This window comes from Desmodus rotundus, chromosome 3, assembly GCF_022682495.2.
Source record: "Desmodus rotundus isolate HL8 chromosome 3, HLdesRot8A.1, whole genome shotgun sequence".
In the NCBI taxonomy this organism is placed as follows: Eukaryota; Metazoa; Chordata; class Mammalia; order Chiroptera; family Phyllostomidae; genus Desmodus; species Desmodus rotundus.
The window spans coordinates 167,113,663-167,138,783 of NC_071389.1; the positions used below are offsets into that span (position 1 = coordinate 167,113,663).

The following is a 25,121-nucleotide window of genomic DNA, read 5'->3' on the forward strand; positions in this document are numbered from 1 at the left end:
GAGGGCAGGCTGGAGCCAGGCTAATGCCGTCATTGCTGAAGAAGCAGCAGTCACTCCCGTTAGCTCGGGGAGAGGGATATTCCATCATTTTTGTGGCTTGGACAGTGTTCCTATTTTGTCAATGTTCGGACATGATTCTGCAGTGATCGTGTTTTCTCTTGATCCATCCTAGTCATGGGGTAGCCATATCTGCTCTTGAAGTTTTGTAAAATTGTTCATGTTTGACTGGAGAACACCGTGGCCTCACTGTGGGTGCAGGGCCAGCTCCCGGCAACACTAGGGCCAGCTGTTGGAAGTCAGGGGGTGCTTTCCTTTTTATCCAGGTTTATTTTTATGATATTCTACATGACTTCTTCATGGTAGGGCCAAGAGAGTCCTACTCCTAGTACCACCATTAACCTGTGTTGCCTTGGACAAGTCAGACAGCTTTCCTGAGACTCAGTGTCCTCATCTGCGAAGTGGGATGACAATGTTTGCCCTGCATGCCCTGCCTGCCTACAGTAAAGTTACAGTGTGATCAGACAGATGGCACCTCTTTGAATAAAGATGTTAGTAGCCTAAGATACAAAGTGTTTCTACTAAAAGGGCATCATCTCAAAGCTTCAAATTGTGCAACTGAATTACATTTCTGAGCTCATCTCCTTTCGGCTCCGTACTATTTGGTGGTGCTGCTAATACTTCTGGGCAGCGCTGAGTGGGAGGATATAGAGTATGAAGATTTATGGAGCAGCGTAAAGAATGTGAATAACTAATAAATCCACGATGAAGTCCACTCTTTGTGTTAATTAGCTTTCGGTTAGACTCGATAGACTTTTTCCTTCTTTGCTCAGCTCTGAAGGCGAGAAAGCGCACTCTTTCCTTTCCGCGATGCGTAACCGCAGGTGACACAGGCGGGACTGCCTTTGCTGTGGGAGTTTATGACTGGATGTCATCTGCCACGTCAGAGACACATCCACCTGGAGACATTTTATTTTACCTTTTTCTCTCCAAAATCCCTAGCTTGAAAGTAAATAAAACTGAGAACATGGAACAATAAAGCTAACAATATGGCTCCTTATTTAATAGACCATTTACCACCTACCAATAATTATGTTTCCATGTAAAAAAGAACCAAACCAAACCAAACCAAACCAAACCAAAGGAGCAGTTAGAGTTTCACCTGTGAAAAATGAAACCAATTTCCCAAAACAGAACAGGATGCTCTCTCACCTCAGCTCTGGGTTCCAGTAACACGGGGTTCACCGGGACCATGCTAATTATTTTCTTTTCTAATTTTCCCTATGTTGTCTATTTAATATCCAGTTAATATTTTTCCTGTAATTTATAAACCTGTATCAAAATGTTGCCTTCCCTTTTTGAAGGGTCAAAGGTTAATGCATGGTGCTGCCGAAATGAGTCCCTGTGTGTCAGAGCTCCCATTAAGACCCAAATTGCTGTATTTATTCTACAAAAGAGCCTATTATTTCCAATCTTACAAATGTACAGCATCCACAGGGACTCTGTAAATATTGGAGCTGTGTCAAGCCCAGCTGGGAACCTGGCAGTCATTAGTTTCTTCTCCTTGAAAGGCTGCATCTTTTCAAATGGCTGTTTGAAGGGGATTTTTTCCGGGGGGGGGGGGGTAGGGAGGAATAACACCACCCATTTTAACCTTACCACATTTAGATGGAATGTGATCTGATTTTTCAAGGGAGTGTCTTTGTCCATGTTGAGGATTCTTGACCCCAGCAATATTGACGTATTGGGTCAGAAAATTCTTTGTTGTGGGGGACTATGCTTTGCATTGTAGCGTGTTTAGTAGCATCCAGGGACTCTATACTTACTGGTACCAGCAGTGGCTCCGCCTACCCCAAGCTGTGGCAATTATAAGTGTATCTGCAAATTGCCAAATGCCCCTGGGTACCAGACTGTCTTCCTGTTGAGAACCATCAGTTTTTGTGCATAAACATACATAAACAAAAATGTTCTAGGAACCAGGAAACTGTGCTGAAATAGACTTGAAAATTCTATTCTGTAGGATTTTTTTTTGGGGGGGGGGGCGTTGAGGTGGGTACCAGATTCTGAAAGAAGACTACCAAATTCCCTTGAGTCTTACAGTTGTAGCATGATGAGGGAAAGAACGAAATTGGTTTGAGAATAACAGATTGCTAAGGAATGGCAAAAGAAGTGCTTGCTGCTTTAAATGACAGGATTGTGTCTGTTACATAAAGTCATCAGTAGGAGCCCCGGAGGGGCTGAACAGAAATACACAGATGCCTGCACGTGATCGCGCTGCTGCGGCCCCACACAGGTCTGAGTCAGCCCTGAGAACGCATACATTGTTTCTTACCGAATGTCTCTGGCTCCTAACAACAGAAGTGCAGCGCGATGTCTCTGCTGAAAATCCGATGACTCACAAATGAGTCAACAGAGAAGGTGTTACAGCAGACTAACTGCTGTGCTGCTGCGGGCGGCCCCAGGGCGGGCAGGAGAAGCCAGGAGCCATTTGTTTACTGCGCTGGCTTTTCATAAGGGGTTTTCAGCTCATATAACCTGCCAGGCTGTGTGCCTTTCCTTCCAAGTGAAAGTGCTGGTTTTGTAAGAGCCCAGCAGACTAGGTTAATGTTCTGAGGCCCTGCCTTCCCTAAACTGAGTGTTTGGATAGCTGGCTGATGTTAAATTTGACACCTGTCTAAGCTCTGCTGCCCCTTAATGTATTTTCATGACGCAGGAAGGGGGGCATTGTGCTTCTGTAATTCTGGGTGGGGAACTAGTGTTTTTGTGTCTTTTTTTCTTAGAAAAAGATATGGGTTTCTGTATAAAAGCCACAAGCACACAATTTTGAACAGAACTGTCTTTGTGTTATCGAAATATAAGACTGATTTTCTTGTATATTGTAGCTTGATCCACCCATTTAAAACTTGTATGCTTATAACTCATTATTCATATTTCATTATTTAAAAGTTTTGAGAGGCTGGCTTGAAGTTTACTGTCAAAATGAAGTAAGGCCTTTGTGAGGGCATGTTTAAGCAAATTATCAGAGTAAAAGAGATTAAAAGCAGAAAGTTTAAGAATGCAGCACTCTTAAAAAACTTCTAAACATGGTGAAAGCTCTTATTCACACAAACAATTATTAGGCTATTTATAGATGGAACTTACCTATTCATTAAACTTTTTTCCCCCAAGGACCTAAGTAAATTATTTAGGGGTACAATCATACATCCCACTTATACTATGTAATTAAAATTAAACCATAGGTCTTAAATAGTATGTGTAATTCAGAATGACCTTTTTAAATGAGCCCCAAGAAATGAAGTTTTTCTATGTTTGCAAAAGATTTTTATTGTTCACTGTAAAATAGATCTCTGACTACCCTTGTTGGGATCCCACAGGGAGACATTACCAAGGAGGATTGGGTAGAAGGAAAATCTCATTGGGTAGAAGGAACCTGGATCTGCTTTCCTTTTATAAGTCTGGGAAATTCATTTGATCAATACTAGCATTTCAAAAGGGGAGTGTATAGAGGTGGCTTGACTCCTGCTAAATGAACTCACAAATGACTGATGTATAAACCACAATGCCAACTTTCAGTTGCTAAGTATATCTAAATTGTTGGGTCAGTTAATGTATTTTCCTTGAATGAAAATCTGTATCAAAAGCTAAGTTATAATTGGAAGATCGGTATGCAGGGACTCAAGAAATTAGATGACACATACTCCTTTTAGGACTATGGGATTCCTCCAAGAAGACTGAAATACTAATTTTTTGCTTCTATGCTAGGCAGCAGTAAGAGAACGTTTATTATCCCCCAAAGAGACCTATATCCATTAGCAGTCACTCTACATTCCTGCTCTCACCTAGGCCTGGTAGTCACGAATCAGCCATCACTATGGGTTTGCCTATTCTGGATATTTCATATATGGACTCATACAATATATGGGGTTTTGAGTCTGGCTTCCTTCACTTAACATAATGTTTTCAAGGTTTATGTATATTGTAGAATGTATCTGTACTTCATTCCTTTTTATGGCCAAGTAATATTTCTTTGTGCATGTACCACATTTTGTTTATCATTCATCATTTGATGGACATTTGGGTTGTTTCTACTCTTTGGCTATTATAATTAGTGCTGCTATGAACATTCATGTACAAGTGTTTGTGTGGTCATATATTTTCATTTCTCTTGGGTAGATTCCTGGAAGTAGAGTGGCAGATTGTATGTTACTATTTTGAGGAACTGAAACTCTTCCTAAGTGGATATACCATTTTATGTTTCCTCCGCAGTATATGAGTGTTAGGGTTTTCACATTCTCACTAACACTTGCTATTGTCTGTTTCTTTGATTATAGCCATTCTAGTGCACTTAACTAACTAGTAATGGTACTGAGCATCTTTGCGTGTGCTTTTTGGCCATTTGTATATCCGCTGTGGAGAAATGTCTATTCAAATCCTTTGCTCAATTCTAATTGGGTTGTCTTTTTATTATTGTGTTCTAAGTGTTCTTTATATATTCTGGGTACAATTCTCTTTTCAGATACATGATTTACAAATATTTTCTTTCAGACTTTTCTTTTTTTTAATAGACACTATTTTTTTTTAGAGCAGTCTTAGGTCCATAGCAAAACCTGGCAGTTTCTCTGCCTCGTCACAGTTCAGAGGTGCTACCCATTTGTGCACCATTTGCAGAAGGCAGCAGGATGAAACTGCAAGCATTTCCTGATGCAAGGAACGTGATATTCACAATCTTGGGATGGAACCTCCATGGAGTGTTTGGAAGGGTCAGGTGTCACAGCAGCCATTCAGTGTCACAACAGTGAAATGTGTCACACAACACATTCAGTGAAATGTGTCACAACATTTCATTGTCACAGCAGCCATTCAGTAAATGCTTGTGGTTGGGTACGGACTGCGTTCGTTTGCCGTCTGAGCTTCCCTTCCCTCCCTCACTTTTATTCAACTTCCTATGCTGGTACAATGGCATCTTTCTCTCATTTAAAAATTTCATTTGTTTCCATAAATATGTATAATTAATTAATGTATGTATAATTTATGTACTTATTTGCCAAGCTTATATTAACATTTTGGTTTCTTCTGCATCAAATTCTTCCACAGGGGATTGAGACTCGGGAGAGTTCAAGTAAAAATACCTAATCATCAGTCTTATGTGGTTGCCTGCTTAAAATGTTAAGCCTCTCCTAGAAATATTGACTGAGTTTCAGATCACCATGAAGGCTTTTATATGTGAAGATCTCACTGTATTTCACTTTACATGCCATTGTAGTATGTTCTTGGTTCTAACGGAGCAAGCCGAGGAATTGAGTGGGAAGGCTGTGGGTGATTCCCCTGCTCTCCAGGTGAATGTCTCCACGACATTTTTGGACTTAGGCAGGAGCTCTGAAACACGGCCATGCTCACTCTTCGATTTATGGAATCTAGGTGACTCAGTATGCTGTTTCTTCTCTCCGTGTGTTTTGAATGTGGAATGGGCACCGTGACCACTGTGTAAACAGGTTTCCCGGAGGGAAGGGAGCATGACTGTGGTGACTTGCAGTGCCTTCAGAATTTGTGCAGACTCAGCCACCCCTCGAGGACTGTGTGCCTTGTCACTGTGGATAATAACTCCCCCAGGGACTGTCAGGCCCGACCTGCTATTTCTGGTTGATGTCAAATGCGCGTCGCTGTAATCCAATGAAGAAATAACATGCAGATGTAAAACTAACCTCCCAATTGATTGGAGAGTTTGGTAAGAAACCTGATGAAAGTAAATAACCTTGTATCTCCTCAACAGAGAGATGGAGATCTTCCAACTTCAAAGAAGAAGCGCCAGGCAGGGGAGAAGATCATGTACACCTTGGTCTCTGTCCCACATGGAAACGACATTGCATCCCTTTTTGAACTGGACGCCACAACTCTTCAGAGAGCTGACTGCCTGGTTCCACGGTAAGAAAAAGAATTATGGTTAAATTATCCTATTTCTTTGAATAATATTACTGGTAGGTAAGAAATTAAAATCATAATGTTAATATAATTTTTGTGGTACAGAGGGAAAGAGCATCAGTGAAGAACAAGTGTGTGAAAAATCATGCATCTTTTTGTGAGTAGGTTAATGTAGTTTGCCCTATTTTCGTAAATATTTAAAATGTGCAGGGCCAAGGGAATTCTGAAAAATTCATGAGACCCATCTATTTTTATTACTTGTATAGACTTTGGTTACTAAAATGAAAAATAACCTAGAAGCTTTTTATTAATATTTATATAGTTTATTTTATTATGTTAAATTCCATATTTCTTTCATTCATTCATTCATTCATTCATTCATTCATTCAGCCATTCAGTCAACAAATCTTTATGGAACATGGGTAAAATTCTAGGCATTGCTCTTGGCTTTGGGAAGACAAGAGTGAACAAACTGGTTATGTACGTGAATCCAAATGGGGGGGAGAAGCAACAAACGAACATAAAATATAAGGTCAGGTGACGAAAGTGCTTTGAAGAAAAATGGCAGAGTTTGGAGAGAGTTCTGTTAGGTGTGAGTGTTCAGAAGTGGCCTCTCATGTAGGATATTTGAGAAAACATCCAAGTAATTTCAGGGATCAGTCCTCTCTGTTGGGAGTGTTTCAAGGGAATGTAAAATGGAAAAATCTTGAACTTTACCAGGTGTGCTGAAGGACCAGCTAGGAGACCAGAGGAAGGGGGTGGGGGATTGACAATGTGGTCACCAGGACTTAATGTATGAAAATATTTTACACTTTTTGCTTGTATTTGATTACTTTAATTAAGGTCTTTTGCCCACAACTGTCTACCTTCCGGCAATAACACTATCATGCAGTCTCTATGTGTACAGATGAGTCCTGCCCATTGTATTAGGTCTAGTGGGATGGTTCTAAATTGTCTGTGATAGAGTATCATTGTACTTGGCCTTGGCCAAGTGACAGTGGTGAGGCTTAAGGTACTGACACAAAATGCAGACATTGTTGTATAGGTTACTCTCCGGGAGGGTAAAAAGTTGCTATTCTAACGCTGCTCCTTGAGCTTCCGAGGGTGTTTCATGATTATTCTCATTCATGAGAAATGTTGCCAAATCTCGGCTTCAGGTGAGCTTTACCTTAGTCTTCCCTGTTCTACCAGCCTGTAAAGAGACCCGCTCTGAAGGTTTTACCTAATCTAGGTCTCTGGTCTTCTCTTCTGAGTATTGGGATGGGATCTTAATCCTTATTATGACTTTCACTATTTTGGATTTAAACTCAGCAAAATGGAGTCCTTCTTGAACTCCAAGAAAGTTTGCTTAAGGAAATGATAAAATGATCTTGCTATAAAGTGCGCAGACCTACAAGTCCCTGAGACTTGCTTTATATGAAAGTACTAGCCTATTATTATGTAGAACTTTTGAAGCCTTTCTCACTATAAATTGGAACTTTGTAGTAACAGATTACTTTGCATTAAAGCTAATGTTAATGAACACTTGATAATAACTACTCTTAAAATAAAACTCTTGAGCACTTTCTAAGTGCTCAGCCCTGTGTCAAGCAACTCTCACAAATAAGGGACCAGAGACTTAGAGCAGGGCTTTCGAGTTGACTTGGAACATAATTGCCCGAGGAGCACTGGGGCCTCTCTGTGCCCTGGCTGCAACAAGACCAGCGCCATCAGAGGCTTCGGGGTAGGGTGCAGGCTTTGCTTTTTAAAATCATTACCTGTTACGTGATCCTAGAGTGTGTGAACTCAAAATCAATACTCTTAAGCACTATGCTACAATGCCTTCCTATTTTAGACATTCAGATTATATCAAGATCTTAATAGCAGCATACTTATGTGGCATGGGTCCTAAGAGTTATTCATTTCCAAAGTTCTTGTAAAAAATAAAATTATACTCAAGTGTAGTTTGGAACCCAGCAATCTAGGTTGACTCAATGAGCATGTATGTACTGAACGATACACTAGTGGAGAGTAGGGGAAACAGGCACATGGCTTAGTAAGATACGACTCAACTTCCCAGACACTTAACATCCACCGGGGGAAGGCAGCTGAATCCAAGTAACATCTCCTGTGTAATTCAGTGCAGAGGATGATAAATGGTAAAAGGGTTATTTCAAAATTTCTGATTCTTTGGATAAGGGTTGGATCTTTGCTATTTTAGGTTTTTGAAAATAAGTATTTTATCTACTTTTATGAATGAGATAACCATGATGTTGAATGAATCTCTTACTTTCTCTGAAGCCCTTGACATTTTATTTGATTTTCTATTACTGGCCTTTAATGCTTTCTGCCTCATGTCATATGACCTGGTTGTGTCTTACCCTCCTTACTAAATTCTCAGGAACTGGAAGGCAGAGGACTTACCACAGTAGTATTTTTTAATAGACATTTAAACTCATATTTGTTAAAGAAATGATGAAAGATTCACTAGGAATGATAGTACTTGAGTTGGGTGAAGTTCTGGCTGTCCTTGCTCAGGCACTCTCCCAGTTCATATACAGGTGACACTTATTGTCCCCTGAATTAGCAATGGCTCAGCCATTGCTCCGGGGGGACATTCAGTGTTAGGTTCCTGTGAACCTCTGGTCACAATATTTTTAGCAATCAGTCAATACATAAACTCATTGTATGTATTGTATATTCCTGTTTGAAGACACCTTAATATATATTGTTGATTCATTAACATTGAACTCACAGAACTGTAACTCATGTCTGAATGAAACTTATTTATTACTAGTATTTTCTCCCTTTGGCATAGCACAGCCTTGCTCTTAGGAATAGTAGGTAGCACTTCAGCTGTATGCCTGGGGGCCCTTTTAAACAGCGAATTTACCACCAAATAGAATATAAAGGTGGAAAACATGGAACTAAATAGACCGTGAAAAGACACTTGTTTGCAGTATGTAAGTGGAAACAAGGAGGCGAAGCATTGCCTGGCTCAGCCTCCCTGGGCATCATGTGTGTGGCTCACACTCTTTGTCACTCTGCGTGTTTCCGGGATTGCTGTGACAGTGTCCTGAGCACTGATTTGGGAGTTTCAGATTTTAGTGAGTAGATGAATTTGTAAGTGTGGAATGTATGAACAATGAAATCAGCTGTGTATACTTTTACATGCAGATGATTAAACTACAAAGAGGACTGCTATCAGATAGCGGTTTTAACTGAGTCGGTTACTCGATCGGTGCTTCTCACGTTCACATCTATCTGAATTGTATGGACAGCCTGCTAAAATACTCATCGTCAGGCCTCACCCTCCAAGTTTCTGAATCACTGGACTGGGATGAAGCTCAGAATTTGCATTTCTAACGAGTTTTCAGGTGATGCTGGTACTGCTGGTCCAGGGACCACACTTTGAGAGCCACTGGTCTAGGTGAATAATCCTGCAGGCTTTGAAATGGTCTACAGTTCAGAAATTTCCCTTCAAGCAGACTGATCAATACTTGAATCAATTACTATCTACAATATATTTATGTTCATATCATGTATGAAGTTGTTAAACATGCTAATATGCAAGTAGGCTAATTTTTAATAATTTTTTGTATTATTTTGCTTTTAGGAACTCCTATGTTCGGTTAAGACACTTATGCACCAACACGTGGGTAACCAGTACTAGTATTCCTATAGACACCGAAGAAGAGAGGCCTGTTATGTTGAAGGTAAGTGTTTCTGAAAATGGTTTAATTTTCAGCCAGAGGTTGTGTAAATGGGACTAGGGGGGGACTGGCGTGTTCCTTTCAGTCCATCTTCGGCAGTATTAGAGATCATTGCAATTCATTTCATCAAGCACTTGTGCCTGCCGGTTGCTTAGGTAGCTGAACTCAGTGGCTTAGCTTTAGCAGGGCTGTGTGATTCAGGAGGCTGCAGCGCAGATACCAAAGAGTGGAACAGCATGTAGGAAGGGAGAAGACTCCGGGACTGCCTTTTCCCTGCTCTGTAGAAATGGGAGTAAAGGGTGAGTGTGATAAGAGATGGGCAGAGGGACAAGGCAGGATGTGGGCATGGACAATTGCATTCCTACCATCTTTCTTAGAGGGGGTTGCAGGTGGGAATTTTGTGTTTGGGTTTTCTACCCCTGGTTTGTATTTCATAAACTGTACGAAGATGTGTTAGTACTTGAAGAGTATTGCATGTAGTCATCTGAATGGGGGAAAAAAAATCACATTGCAGATTGGAACCTGCCAAACAAAAGAAGATAAAGAAGCCTTCGCCATCGTGTCTGTCCCGCTGTCCGAGGTGCGAGACTTAGATTTTGCCAATGATGCCAATAAAGTCCTGGCGACCACAGTGAAAAAGCTGGAAAATGGCACAATAACTCAGAATGAAAGGAGGTGAGTAACTTTTAAACATGATTCCAAATGAGCAGGTCATGGTGAGTGATTGAAAATGAGGGCATTCAATCTGGTAGAGTACTTACTTTTCCATTTTAGTTTGGCTGGAAAACAGTTGCTTTTAGTTACTCTCTGATCTTTCTTTTTAAATATTTCATAACACACTGACAGTATCTTTTGTTGCACTTGATTTGATATTTTGGATTTCTAAAGGTCCTAAAAGAAGTAGTATTTTTTTTTCTCTTATTCGAAATACATTTCTCTGCTCAGGTACCACAAAAGAAACAAATATACCAGAAAATAATCTGCTTGTGTAGCTCTCTGCCCTTATAACTCCCTCAGAAAAACTAGATCCTTGATTCTTCAACTCTGATTTTGGAAATAAGTGAGCAAAAGAGGGATATGGATAGCTGTCGATGATCTTGTCTCTGCTTTGTGTCGGTACTATGTTAGGTACTGTAAATATGTTTTCTCTAACCTTCAAACAGCCCTCACGTGGACATTATTCCCACTTTACGTAAAGGAAACTTGAAAACTTAAACAAACTGGGCAAGCTCACACAGGTAGTTAGTGTGCGGTTCAGTCATCTGTGACTTTGAAGTACGTGTGTCTGTGGTTCACCCGTATTGTTACATGTGACACAGTTTCCTTGTTTATAAGTTGAATAATATTCCGTTGTATGTATGTATGCATTTTCTTTCTCTATTTATCCATCCATAAACATTTAGATTGTTTTCTAACCTTTGGCTATTGTAAGTAATGCTGCAAAATAGCCTGACTCATAGAAACATGGGGTAGAGTGGTGGTTGCCGGGGGCTGGCAGTGAAATGAGGCGGGGGGGGGGGGCTAGATTAGGCATTCCTATTTAACAGGTATAAAGTTGCATTTTTACAAGATTAATAAGTTCTAGAGATTTGCTGTGCAGTATTGTGCCTATAGTTAACAATACCGTATTAAAAATTTATAAGAGGGTAGGTCTCATTTATTACCACACATACATGTGCACCAAAAAAGAAGCAAACACTTATGACTCACCACTTCCACTTCTAGGCTTAATGCTTTTGAACATCTGTCCAAAAGATGCTCCCACACATGTGCACCAGGACACATGTTTAAGAATATTCAGCCGTATTCTGAATAACCACAAACCGAAAACCATCCCACGGCCCATCACCAGTTGAACAAGTGAATGCCACTTTGGTATAGTCACACAGTGGAACGCAGTGTAGCGAGGAAAATAAATGACGTTCGTCTATGTATAACAGGATGGATAAAGCTAATAAACTTGGGTTGAGTGAGAACTAGACACATTCATTCACTGTAATATTATTTGTAAAGTTTTAAAGAAGCAAAACTAAACTCTTATTTGGGCTGCTTAAGCAATTGAGACAAACAAGGAAATAATTGTCACAAAAGTCAGGACAGTTTTCACTTTAGAGGATGTTCTGCTTCCTGTTCTAGGTGGTGGCTTTATGGGGTTTGCATTGTAAGTATTCCATAACCAAACGTGTGTTTTATGAACTGTTTAGAAGTACATCTTACAATGCAAAGGGAAAAATAGTCCACCTTGATTCCTCCCACCCCTATCAACAGAACATCCTAAATATGCAAAGAAATGGAGTAGCTGCTTCTCAGCTTCCTCCGTTCTCACCCTTTTCCCCTAACAAACCTGCATTCGAAAACAGCTAAGTGTGTATTCAGTCGTACCTGCACTCCTGTTGGGGGTGATGAGTGAAGGCCAGCGGCTGAAACAGCCGCTCCACTCTTCTACAGATAATTAAGTAGCAGAGCTGAATCATGACCAGGAATGGAATCCGATGTGCACATGGCACTTTTTATTTGCTTCTTATCTGTTAATGCTTCCTTTTGATGAATCCGTTTCTTGGTCTTGGTCACTCTCACATATGCACAGAATTTTGCTCGGCCTCACTGGAAGACTCCCCCTTTTCATGCATCACAGTGTTTCTTGAAGAAAAAAAAAAAACAAGTAAAGATTTAGATGACGAGCGCTCCGCCCTTGCTGGCTGTAACCCTGTGCGAGTTGCTGCTCTTCAGTTGCTGCTGGAGAGAATCTTAAATTCACCTCTAGAAAATTCTAAGCAAGGTGGAGGCCCGGGAGTAACCAGGGATTATGCATTTTTACTTCCCCTGCTTTCTCCCCCACTGTTTTAGAGCAAAAACATAGAAAAGAGAAGGTCTTGCCTGAGACATATGAAGTTGCAACTATTGATCTTAATTTAGTAGTTTCGGGAAAAGCCACCTTCCATCAAAATTCATTCAAAGCGGCCTGTCAGTACAGCAGAGCTTATGGCACAGTTGAATACATTTGTATTATCTCCTCGATTTTAGAATTCAATATAAAATTCTTTGTGAAAATACCTCACAACCCTGACTTTTTTCCCCCCTCTGGAGAGTGAAGTTATTGTTAGATATTCTTTTAACTGGAGGAAGAATGACACAGGGTCAGAGGGAAGGTGTTAGAATATTGTAGATCTGTCTCAGAATGCCTGTGCTGTTCCAGTCCTGTCTCTCATGACTCCCCCTTGCTCACCCCAGGAATGGACCCGGGAGGCACCGCTCCTGTGTTATGCTCCCAGATCCTCAACCTTGGATATTTTTCAGTGGGATTTTCTGATCTTATTCTGCACAGTTGCCCTAAGAGGGAAAATAGAAGGGGTATTTCTTTGCTGTAAAAGTTTTATTTTTGCTTGTCCCGTTTGACACTTAGGGAATGCTTTTAATCTGAATATTATGTCTTCCATCAATTCTGAAAAATTCAGCCATTTTACTTCAAATGTTGCTTCTTTGTCTTTTCCTCTCATCTGTCTTTGTAACTCCTATTGAAACTAGGAAACGGCCTGCAGGCTTGACTGCCTGCTGCCGTGAAAACCAAACCCTGAGAAGGGTGCTGGAGAGAAGGAAAGAGGTTTATTCAGGTGTTTACAACCTGAAAAGAGGGCAGGCTCATGCCTTAAAAACCATCCTAACATCTCAGCATAGGCAGAGGGTTGTATAAGAGGGAGAGGGAAAGCAGGACAAAAAGATCAAGGGGAGGAGGTTGAAAGTTCTTTCTGTGCAGATGACCACAGTCTGTTCTCATAAGGACCTCCGCACTGGCGAAGGTCCTTATGACACCCATGGTCCAGTGTGTGTCATCCTGGTTTTTGTCATCTTGGTGTTATGCCATCCTGGTTTTACAGTTGAAGGTCAGCGAATCTCCTAGAGCTGGGGTGATTGAAGATCTGAGTGTGTATCTTTTGAAGTTAGTTCTTACGATTCTTATATAAACATGCTGTTTGTCTACAAGCTACATATCAGTCAGTGTCAGCATTTACAGAAACAATGTTACAGAATGTTGGGTGGGTTACAGTTCCCCACTGTTACAATTCCCCACTGTTACACTATTAGATCCCTGTTGGAGTCTCTTAGTTCATCCTCCTGTCCCTTAACTGTCTTTTATTTGTCTTTTAAAAATTTTCAGTGCTGCTTTCTGGCTAACTGATCTTTCTTACAATGTGTGTAGAGTGGTTTATCTTCATGAATTAGATTTTTATTTAAATGATTATAATTTTAGTACTAATGGTTCTTTTGCATGCCTGCCTACTCTTTACTCATATTTGCACTTTATTATATATGTTGTCTTTTTTGCATATAATTTCTTTATTGCTTTGAGGATTGAAAACACACTTTTTTAAAAAAAGTTATTTTAATGTTGTTCTGTTATTGGCTTTATGTTGGTGACAAATTGGCCTTCTGACTTTTTAGTGTGATTACTTAGTCTCTCTATTCACAGATCATTTCAGCTTTTCCTATTCTATATCTTGGAGAAATTGAAATGTAGTAAGGATTATGAGATATAGTTTGAGTCAGTAGTAAAAAAAGTGATTTCATTTTAGGAATTTACAAATATGGCTATTCTCCTTTAAGCAGAGCTATCCTTTACTGCTGGTCACTCTTGGAAAAGCATCCAATAGTTAGTGTTCTCCTCTTGACTGATCTGTTGTTGGGGCTCATGGGCTTCACATCATAACAGTCATTACAGATACTTGATTGGAGCTGGATGTGGGAGTGGGGGCTGGAGGAACTGGAGAAGGGATGTTCTTTTAAAGATTTAGGTAACATGTAATGCATTAAATATTTTCTTAATTAAATAATTTTTATTATAAAATACTTTGTTTTACAGTGTTTCAGTTCTTAGAATTTATTCACTTTTTTCCCCCAAAATTAATACCACAGAGTAAAATTTCCTTTTCATTTTACAATAGGTTTGTAACCAAATTATTGGAAGACCTCATCTTTTTTGTTGCTGATGTACTTAATAACGGACAAGAAGTTCTGGATGTAGTTATCACTAAGCCAAACCGAGAACGTCAAAAATTAATGAGGGAGCAGAACATATTGGCACAGGTGAATGTTATCCTGTACTAAATTTGCATAGTTTATTTTTTGAATTATACAGTACTAGTTTTTAAATCAATCAATCAATTTATTTATTTATTGCTATGTAACAAGTTACCCCAAATCTTAGTGGGGTTAGGAATCTAGAAGCGTCTTTGGTGGGCAGCTGTTGCTCACGGTGTTTTCCCAGGCTGCGGTCATCTCAAGTCTCGAACGGGAGGGGAGTCACTCTGCAGCCCACTTATATGGGCCTCCCCACAGGACTGCCTCAAGAGCCGGCAGCTTGCCCTACTTAGAACTGAGGGGGCCAAGAGAGAATAGGAGAGGGCATGCCGATGGAAGCCACCGTCTTTTTACAACCTAATCCTAGAAGTCACACCCCATCAATTCCAGCCCATAGTTAAGTAGACAAGATTACAGAAGGGAACGAATTCCTGGAGTTAGGCATTGGGGGCTGTCTTGGAGACAGCCTACCACAGATTTCTAAAAAGACTTACATGGTCAGACTACCTCCATGGTCAAATGTGCTGGGATAATTTTCTAGGTAGAATTTCCAGGAGAGCTTGCAAGCTGCCATCTTTATTGCTTCCTACTTCTTTCTCTCCCTTCACAGGAAAGTAGGGTAGTCTATTCATCAGCTCACAAGTGCTCAATATAATATTGTAGTTTTTTACCCCAGAACTATTGCTGTCCTGATACTATGTCTTTCTGAAATTGTTTAGAACACACCAGTAAATTATTTTACTTCCTAATAATATGCACACATGAACATGCCTGATTTGATGTATTCTTTTTGTTCTGTTAATTGCCGTGTAAACTAATGGGCTTCTGCATTCTTTAAGTGTGGACTCAAGAACATTCTTAAATAGAATCATGTAATATACATGTACTATTTGTGAATTCGAGTAGGGCAAACAGTTGACATATGGTCAATTGATATTCTATAGCTGGTCTTCTGAAAATATAAAACAACGTTTTTCTCAAAAGAAAATAAAGGTTGCAAATCTAATGAGACAAAGTCTTTTCTGACATTAGCTTTTTATTTTTTTTTGTCTATAAAGCATTTTATTTCAAGGACTTTTAGGACCTTGAGTAATTTATTATTTTAACCAACATGTCAAAACTTTATTTCAGTATTATAAAAATAAAACTCAAGGTTTAGTGAATATAGAATTATTGGAGGAACTTTAATTCGTATTATATTGCATAAACCACAAGGATAATTTCTTTCCACTTTGCTTACTTGTGTTAATGCTCATGCCCTTGCCTAGGTGCTTTTTCATAAATGTTTACTCGTTCTGCCAGCACATCTCCAGGTGGTCCCACCTGCTGCCTTGCTGCCTGAAAGAGTTATTTTCCTCGATACTTTTTAAATGCTTCCCAACCAGTAACCTTAGAAGAAGAATCTAGATTACTGGGTACCACCAGCTGCCCATGTGGGTCCTTATTTGTTCCATTTGAATGCTGATACATTCATTGGTTTGGGCAAATCTTTATGTATCAAGAACAATAAATTAACTATTTTATAAATAGGTTTAGAAGCAATATTCAGAGGCAATTTTCTAATGTCAGCTTCAGATAAAAATAAATTTTTTTAAATATAATTTTGATTTTAGAAAGTTATAAAATAGATGTAATTGTGAAGCCTATAGAAATCAAACTCTATTTTAGTTTATCTGAATATTTTGATGTAACATGGTACAACCCAACATGTTTATGTTTCTTATTTTAATAAAATATAATTTCTAAACAAAATTAAGAGTTTTATTTAAATACTGTTTTTTCATTCAGTTTCGGGAATTCTCTTGTCATGTTCCTTAATGTGGTAATCCTGTATCCTAAATTCATTTCATCCTTTACATTAATATTTTGAAAATGTTTTTGAGTAAATGTTGCTTATTTAAAAAAAGTTAAAGCAGATGGCAAAACATGAACCTCCATTCATCAGAATAGGCATTGGTTGTTTTTTTTTTCCTAACAGATATTTGGGATTCTTAAAGCGCCCTTTAAGGAGAAAGCAGGAGAAGGCTCAATGCTGAGACTTGAAGACCTGGGGGACCAAAGATATGCCCCCTACAAATACATGCTGAGGCTGTGCTACCGTGTGCTGCGGCATTCGCAGCAGGACTACCGGAAAAATCAGGTCGGAGGGCGGCCCCTTCTTTTGACCTCTGTTTAACATTCGAAGTACGGGCAAGGTTCTTTGGTTACTGTTCTAGAACATGTAATAAAGGAATGGGAAATCGGCACTTTGCAGTGAAACGTTTTATATTGGTAACACACCAAAATGACCTGTAAGTATTTTTGAGCTGACCTGTATTTATCCTTCCGTGTAAAATTAGAATTGCTGGGAAAGGACGTCTGAGTCCTTCTGTGTGCATGGTACTAGCTCCTGCTGGGCAGCAGGCATGCAGGGGACGGTATGTAAAGAGGGCTGAGACATTCTTGGCACTTCTAGGAATACATGAGCCATCACATCATCCTGTAAAGGCCAAAGAGTTTACTGTCTTGTGGAAAAGAGGGGACTTGTGCATCTGAAACATAAGGGAGGGGCAACAAAGGGGTGTGAGAAATAAAAGGCAGCATCTCAGGAATTCAGAAGAGGGAGCGCTCAGCTGTGGCTGCGGGGACCCAGGAAGGTTGCTTGGAGAAGAAAGCATTTGAGTAGGATGAGAATCACTTCCACAAATTTTACGGGAACAGGCATGCTAGTGAAGACAGATCTAAGGAGAGAGAGTGATGGCTGCTAGCAAGGGCACTTTTGTCCAAAGACATTCCTACCTGTGGAGAACAGGGAAGCCAGGTGTATCTAGTGATACAGCTAAAAGTTGTCAACTGCAAGGGAAGTTTCTTTTGTCTCATTTTTATCCTAAAATTACATAATAGTTTGTATTCAATAATACGCATGCTTGTTTAATATAAAATTGTTTAAATTAGTACTAGGTGATTTAGTATTTTTCTCTTAGCTGATTTTGAAGAATGAATGCATAATTAGTAAATTTTGCTGGTGACTTTGGTCTATGAGAAAGGATGGTGTGAGAGGGAGCAGGTGAGACAGGCTGGGCTAAGCCATGTAGAGGCTAGGATGACATGCTGAGAAATTGGAGGTTACTTGGGAATGGTTGGTAGTACGTAGGGAGTGCTTACCTCATACCAGGCTCAACTCTCAGCACTTTTCACAACTTAACTTCCCAACTGCACTAAGTTAGTACTGAGTTAAGATGAGGAACTGAGGCACAAGAGTTTAAATAACTTACCAATGATTGTATAGTTTTAAAACTGGAGACAGTATTCAAACCCAGGCTCTTGCTCATCACAGTATTTCCTTCTAGTAGTTTGAAAGTTTTTTGGCAAGAAAAAAAAATTTACTTTAAGAAAAATGTGTTAAAATACATTGGCTTTGAAATTCTGTTTAAAGATTAAGAAAAGGTCTAAAAACAATATGTAGAACAGATGAGTCAGAAGATAAATGGTATGGTAAGGAGCAAGAGCGAGGAAGGGGACTATATAAACAAACCCTTAAATATTTCTAGTATAATCCTAGTTATAAACATCCTTCTTCCCAAGTGAAGATGCTGCCACTGGAATTATTTTCCCCAGCTTCACTGTGTTCCTTTAACATGGCAAGATAAAGAGTGGTTTTTATTTTATTAGAGAAAAATTAAGTTCCAGAACATTAAATGACAGACCTTCAGAAAATCAGTGTCTCAGAAGCCCCCAATATGAGGGTCTGTGTTATTCTGTGGAGGTCCGGGGTGGTGGCAGGGGATAGAGATTGCTCAGTGTATTCCACTTGGCTTTGTGTCTCTTCTTGGGTCTAGAAACATACGCTTTGCTAGGCAGGCCGTCACTCACACATACAAGCATCTTGTTACTAGAGAGATTGAGTTGACTGAAAAAAATCAATAGGTCTGCCGAGCTTACCCGCCTTTCTCAGTCCTGCGGGTCCACAGGGCCACCATCTTTGATTGTGCTCAGCCCTTGGAAGGGACCTGAGGGCCCTTTTTTTACAGTATTGCCCTGTGCTTCAGTGCCAGTCTCCTTGGGTTTGGTTGTTCTGCCAGTCCCTCGTAGGTTGCCTGGGCAACACATCTTAACTGGTGTCCTTTCCCAGTCCTTCGGGGTGTGGCACACGAAGGTCTCTCTCAGTCTTCTCAGTCTCAGGAGGGACTCTGAGCCTAGTGTGCTGGGTGTGTGCAGTTCTCCTCCGAAAGCGTTCATCCTTGTGACAAGTAGAAACACACACACACAGACACTCACTCTTACAATTTCTCATCTCCTTTGTTCTTAGTTCACTCTACTAGGCATATCACTTATCCAGGAAAGCATTTAGTCACGTAGGGGGACATGCCTTCTGGTTTCCTTAGAGAATATGACTGTGGGTGGGCCACCCTTTCTCTCTTTTGGGATGTCTCCTCAAGCTGCAGATCATTGAGCTGACAAAAGAAAACAATTCATAACATTCACTGAGGGGTAGATTTTATTTTCCCTCACATTTTCGTTCATGTTCCAGTTCAGTCTCAGTGGTATTTGAAAAATATTTTTCTCATTTCTATTGAATTAAAAATGCTTTGTATTAAGCATAGAGCAGCTTTCTGATATTTTTAGAGCATGATTTCTAAAATGTAAGCAGAATAACTTTCTACTTTTTGCATTATTACTTTGTTTTCCTTTTTTATCCACATCTATGTTTTGTAGAGTCTTAGTAGGGAGTTCTTTTCTGATTAAGCACTAATCCAAGTCTTTCATATTGAGTCTGTATTATTATTTATAGAATTTGGCAACATCTCTAACTTCTTTTGATTATTTGTCAACATCTTGATCTATTTATCAAACATCTTGGAGGCTTGCCTTACACTACAGTATAATTACAATAGTCATAAAAGTGTGTTAATCAATATGTATCTTTAAAATGATGTACTAACGGAAGACAGTTCCTTTATTTAATTGGCTATCCACAAAAAGCTATTATTTTGAAAGGCCACAGAATTGCTGCCTTGAATATAATTAGATTTGTTCAACCAATATCATTTACAAGGAATAAATAGACTCCCGTTAAAAAAAAAAAGGCAAAACCACTGTCTAATGAATAAATTCTCCCAACAAAGATACAGAGACACATCCCCAAGGAGAATACCCAAGAAGCTGAAGTGAAAGGTTTTGACTCTGTAAGGGGGTAGGCTCAGCAGTATTATGGGTGCTTGAGGTGTCTTGCACACAGAATGTGAGAAGTGTGCACTAGTGGCTTGGAATATAGGAACATTAGTGTGAAGAATAAGGGGCACAGGAAATAATGCATGATGGACACTCTCCCATGACTTCTTCTTGCCCTTTCCCATGGCTTGCAAGGATCTACCTCTCCAGCCTCAGCTCTTGCTTTCTTCTCACTTCCTGCATCCTAGCTGCAGTGGTCATTCTTTGTTTATTGATCACAGAAAGCTTGGTTTCACTACCACAGAGCCTTCGCACCTGCTACTCGCACTGCTTAGGTGGCTTCTCTTTGCATGCTGCCTCCTTTTTATCATGTTCATCATTTCAGCATTTTAATCGTTTCCATCCTAGCTCCAATGACATTTCCTTAGCATCTACTCCATCTGAAGTTGCCATCTTTCTCTGTCCCTTTGTTTCATTTCACTTATCAACATGTAAGATGATCTTACTTATTAGTTCCTTTACTCGCCTTTTTTTCTCACTAGATGAAAGCTGTATGAAAGCTTGTCTATCTCGTTTACTGCCATATACCTAGTGCCTGGAATGTAGTAGGCTTTCAAGAAATACTGTATTTTGCTATGTATAATATGCTCCCTTGTACAATGTACACACGTGTTTTCAGTCCAAACTTTCAGGAAAAAAAAATCTATCATATTAATTTTTTAATCCAATTTTTAACTTACATTTAGAAACAAAACTGATTATCATATTATTTTGCATATGGATATCATTATTGCTTTCTAGAGTTACACTTTTAATGCATAAGCATAAATAAAAAAATTAAAAACATTTATATAGATACAGAATTAGTACTACCCATGTATAATTCACATCCTTATTTTTCCCTCAAAAATTTGGGAAAGAAAGTGCACAGTATATATGGCAAAATATGGGTATTTATTGGATGAATGGATCTGATCAATGAAGTGATTAATCATATTATCTTGTTTGATAACTTTTAAAGATAAAAGTGTTATGAAATCTTATCATTATTATAAAGAGAAGATTTAATAGATCATTGTGGTGTATCGTACAAAAAAGAAACCACCTAAGTCTACCTGGGATCTTTGCGTAGCAATATAGACTCATGCCTCATAAACAAAATATCACAGAGTGATTTTCTTTCCATAATCATGTTAAAATCACCGGTTATGACTTTCATTGAAAGTTCGCAGAAGGGCCTCTGTTAAGGCGGTGAAATACCTGGTCACCATGCTATGAATATTGTTCTTTAACTCGGTTTATTTTTGTCTTGACCACTTACATTTTGAAGGTATAAGCACCCACATTAAAAAATATTTCTAGGTATTAATTGTTAACATGTATTGTGAATTAGGTATATCCTAATATTTTTGCTTCCTTCCTCAAAAAGTCCTATTTATTGAAGAATTATTTATTTGCTCTCCTTGGACAGTGATCTTTGGTGAGGTTTCTGTTATGAATAATTCAGTCAGTGGTGCCGACCATAACGAAACCTGTTCTTTCTGAGCCATTTGGCAGTGCATCTGACAGCTTTTTTTTTTTTTTTGCAGGAATATATTGCTAAGAATTTCTGTGTCATGCAGTCCCAGATTGGCTATGATATTTTGGCAGAAGATACCATCACAGCTTTGTTACACAACAACAGAAAACTACTAGAGAAACATATCACAGCAAAAGAAATAGAAACATTTGTCAGTTTACTCAGGAGAAATCGTGAGCCAAGGTTTGAAGTGGTTTATGAGTATTCTTTTCTGGGGGGGGGGGCAGATGGCGGTTTTTTTCTTTTTTCTTAGAACTTTTTAAAGTTAAAATTCTTTTCTATTCCTTTCATGGACAAAACTAGATGGGGCTTATTGCTGTACTAATTATGTATGATAAAGACTTACTACCTTATAGGAGACCAAAACCCTTTCTTGACATATTTAAATGTAGTTGATTTTCACTATGATATCATATTGTTTATAGTACCTTATAATTTTTCAAAATATATTCATATACCTTGTCTCATTTAAATACTTGCATGTTCTCACGAAGTACACTGCTTAGAGGTTATTAGCCACATTTTAGAGATGAGGAAAAAGAAGACTAAAGAACAATTTGCTCAAGAATAGTCCAATAGAGAGGAAGAGAATAGATGTTCTGATTCCACATCAAGTTCTCTTCCTGTTGCACCGTGCTGCCTTACCTGCGAGAAATGAATGCAGAAAAGTCAAGCAGATTGATAAAGTTTTCTTAACTAATTAGCACAGCAAATAAATGTTAGAACGCACGAATGGCCCTCTGACTCCACTTTGGTTAAGAGTGTGCTCTGTTCTTATTTTCCTCAGTATGGCATTAGCTTCTATCGGCTTTTGTTTTGACAGCCAGTTCTGGGGTTGTCTGACTTTGGGGCAGACACATGATTTTCTAAACATAGTAAGTCAGTGTGCTGTGGGATAGAGATCAACAAATGAACAGAAGTGAACTTAATATCCTTTTTTGAAATAATATTTGTATTAAATACAAATCATTTGATGTTTCTAATGATGTAGTAGTTAAGCAACATGTTAGAAAAATGTTTCATGAAAATAATATTTAAAAATATATCTTAAAAGTTATTTTTGTTATATCCCAACATTTATTTTTACTATGATCTTATAAAATGCCTCTTCTTAATCTTTGATTTAATTTTTTTGCCAGATTCTTGGATTACTTGTCAGATCTGTGTGTGTCCAATACCACCGCTATACCTGTAACTCAAGAACTCATCTGTAAGTTCATGTTGAGCCCGGGCAATGCAGACATTCTCATTCAAACGAAGTAAGTCCAGATAATGGAGGCATCTTTTTCTGTTTGTTGTTTGTAAACATTATAGTTCTTTATCACATTAGTGAGCTTCCTAATAGAGTTTGTATGTGCTATGAATCTCAAGGCTGGTCTCAATGCAAATGGACAACCCCATAGAGAGCTCCATCCTTTCGGAGGACATTGATGATGAAGAAGTTTGGCTCTACTGGATTGACAGCAACAAGGAGCCCCACGGCAAAGCTATCAGGCACCTTGCTCAGGAAGCCAAAGAAGGCACCAAAGCCGATTTAGAAGTTCTTACCTATTACAGGTAAAGTATTGTAGAGAATCATCATTCTCCATCTCACATGTTCATTGAAAGAGTCTCTGAAACCTCTAAAAAATCAGGTATCTATGCGGAAGAAATTTAAAAAGTCATTGTGGGTTTGACCCCTGGTCGGGGCATGTACGGGAGGCAACTGATAGATGTTTCTCTCTCTCCCTCTAAAATCAATAAAACAAATCCTTGGGTGAGGTTTAAAATGAAAATAAAATAGTCACCACTAGGGTAGCCAAAATATATAATATTATTTAAAATATTAAAAATAAAGTTAACGTCTGTGTTTCCACATACACCTCTTGCAATTTTCTGGTTTCCCAGGCATTTGGAATTGTTGGGGCTGCTGTGCAGCGAAGGTTTTTTTTTCTATTACTGACTAGAGTGGGTGCCGATGAGGACCTAAGTAATGGAGATGAGAGGGAGCTGGAACTCGAACCAGAGAAGCTGACCCAGCGGCAGACATGGCCTCAGAAAGGGTTAGCCAAGTAGTTTATAGTATATGGTGCTTATAAATATGTAGAGAACTAGGGCTTAAGAGAAACTGGTGTCTGTGGTTATAAAAGTCCAGCCAAGCATGTGGCAGCTGAAGTTCTGGTGGTAGTTTTTGGTGGTTAGTGTGTTGTGAGCAAGAACCTCACTGGTGTCTTTAAACTTATGGGATGACAACTAGGGCAGACGCCCTTGAGCCAAGCTGGGCCCAAACGACAGGCATCTGAGAAAGGCAGAGAAAGCCTCCTGTTCCCTGGTTTCTAGCGCTCCAGCAACAAAGCCAAAGGCTAATTCTTGATCTCAGAGGCCGATGAATCCAAGTGTACTGATGCCATTTGGGTCGATCACATTTGATTTGGGGATTGAGTGAATCTAAACTTAGAGTGTATATACTAGACCCCAGAGCCGAGCGGGACAAGGGAAAGTGGGGAGAGATGGCTTCAGGTGAGCTGTAATCCATGGACTTCAGGGTTAGTGTATTTGTGGTCCTAGGAAACCTAGAAATCTAATGACTCTCCAGCAGACACATTTCCTGGGACCAGTAAGGGAAATTGCAACTGAATGGACATAGAGACAATTTCATGTGTATGTAATTTGATTACGTAACCTACCCCCAACAGAGTTTGACTCCAGTATTTTTAGGAATGTTGGTGTCATGAAGGTACTGGCTGATACTACAATATTTAAGAACTTTATCAAGGTAAGACAAATAATACGTTTGAACTTTTTAAGGTACCAGCTCAACCTCTTTGCAAGGATGTGCTTGGATCGCCAGTATCTGGCCATCAACCAGATTTCGACACAGCTGTCTGTTGATTTGATCCTACGGTGTATGTCGGACGAGAGCCTGCCATTTGACCTCCGAGCGTCGTTCTGTCGCCTCATGCTCCACATGCACGTCGACCGGGATCCCCAGGAGTCCGTGGTGCCCGTTCGCTATGCCAGGCTCTGGACAGAGATCCCCACAAAGATCACAATTCATGAGTATGTTTGGAAAAATTTCTCAAAGACTTTGCATTCTGTAGATGAAATAAAAATTCAAATGACATCAATTTTGAAATAAAATACATGAAAAGGCATGTCTGTGTTCAAACTCAGGTGGTTATCTTCTAAACGCCCCTAAGATACTCTTTTTGGAGCATAAAATGACAACCCTGGATAATAGAAACATCGTCCTGGAAACCAATAAACAGAAATCATATTAGTAATAGGCATACCAATTTGTTAAGTGCCTAATGTTGTGGTATACTCTCAGTTAAGTGCTTTACATGTATTACCTTTTGTCACAATAGCCTCATTTTACAGACAAGAGTACAACATCTAGAAAGGTTAATTATTTTACCCCAGCCTAAGAAGCCAGGAAGTTAAAGTATGTGTATTTTCCTATTTTTAAATGATTGCAATCAATTTAACTTGCTTTATATTCTGTCTTTGCAGATATGATTCTATAACAGACTGTTCCAGAAACGACATGAAGAGGAAATTTGCACTGACAATGGAATTTGTTGAGGAATATTTGAAAGAAGTTGTAAATCAGCCCTTTCCTTTTGGAGATAAAGAAAAAAACAAATTGACCTTTGAGGTATTTGGAAAAACAATTCATTTGTGAAGTTACTCAATTTTTCCTGTCAAAAATGAGATACATTGAATGT

At 39.2% G+C, this 25,121-nt stretch overlaps 1 protein-coding gene across 1 annotated transcript in view; it reads left to right on the plus strand.

The window, feature by feature from the left end:
* Window positions 1-25,121, plus strand: part of ITPR2 (inositol 1,4,5-trisphosphate receptor type 2) — a 431,766-nt gene that overhangs the window by 119,524 nt on the left and 287,121 nt on the right. The window contains exons 11-20 of the mRNA XM_053921707.2: window positions 5,768-5,919; window positions 9,512-9,611; window positions 10,123-10,283; window positions 14,549-14,690; window positions 16,663-16,824; window positions 21,425-21,597; window positions 22,554-22,673; window positions 22,786-22,971; window positions 24,202-24,453; window positions 24,907-25,051. Of these exons, the coding sequence (XP_053777682.1) occupies window positions 5,768-5,919; window positions 9,512-9,611; window positions 10,123-10,283; window positions 14,549-14,690; window positions 16,663-16,824; window positions 21,425-21,597; window positions 22,554-22,673; window positions 22,786-22,971; window positions 24,202-24,453; window positions 24,907-25,051 (1,593 nt within the window). The remainder of the gene's footprint in view (window positions 1-5,767; window positions 5,920-9,511; window positions 9,612-10,122; window positions 10,284-14,548; window positions 14,691-16,662; window positions 16,825-21,424; window positions 21,598-22,553; window positions 22,674-22,785; window positions 22,972-24,201; window positions 24,454-24,906; window positions 25,052-25,121) is intronic.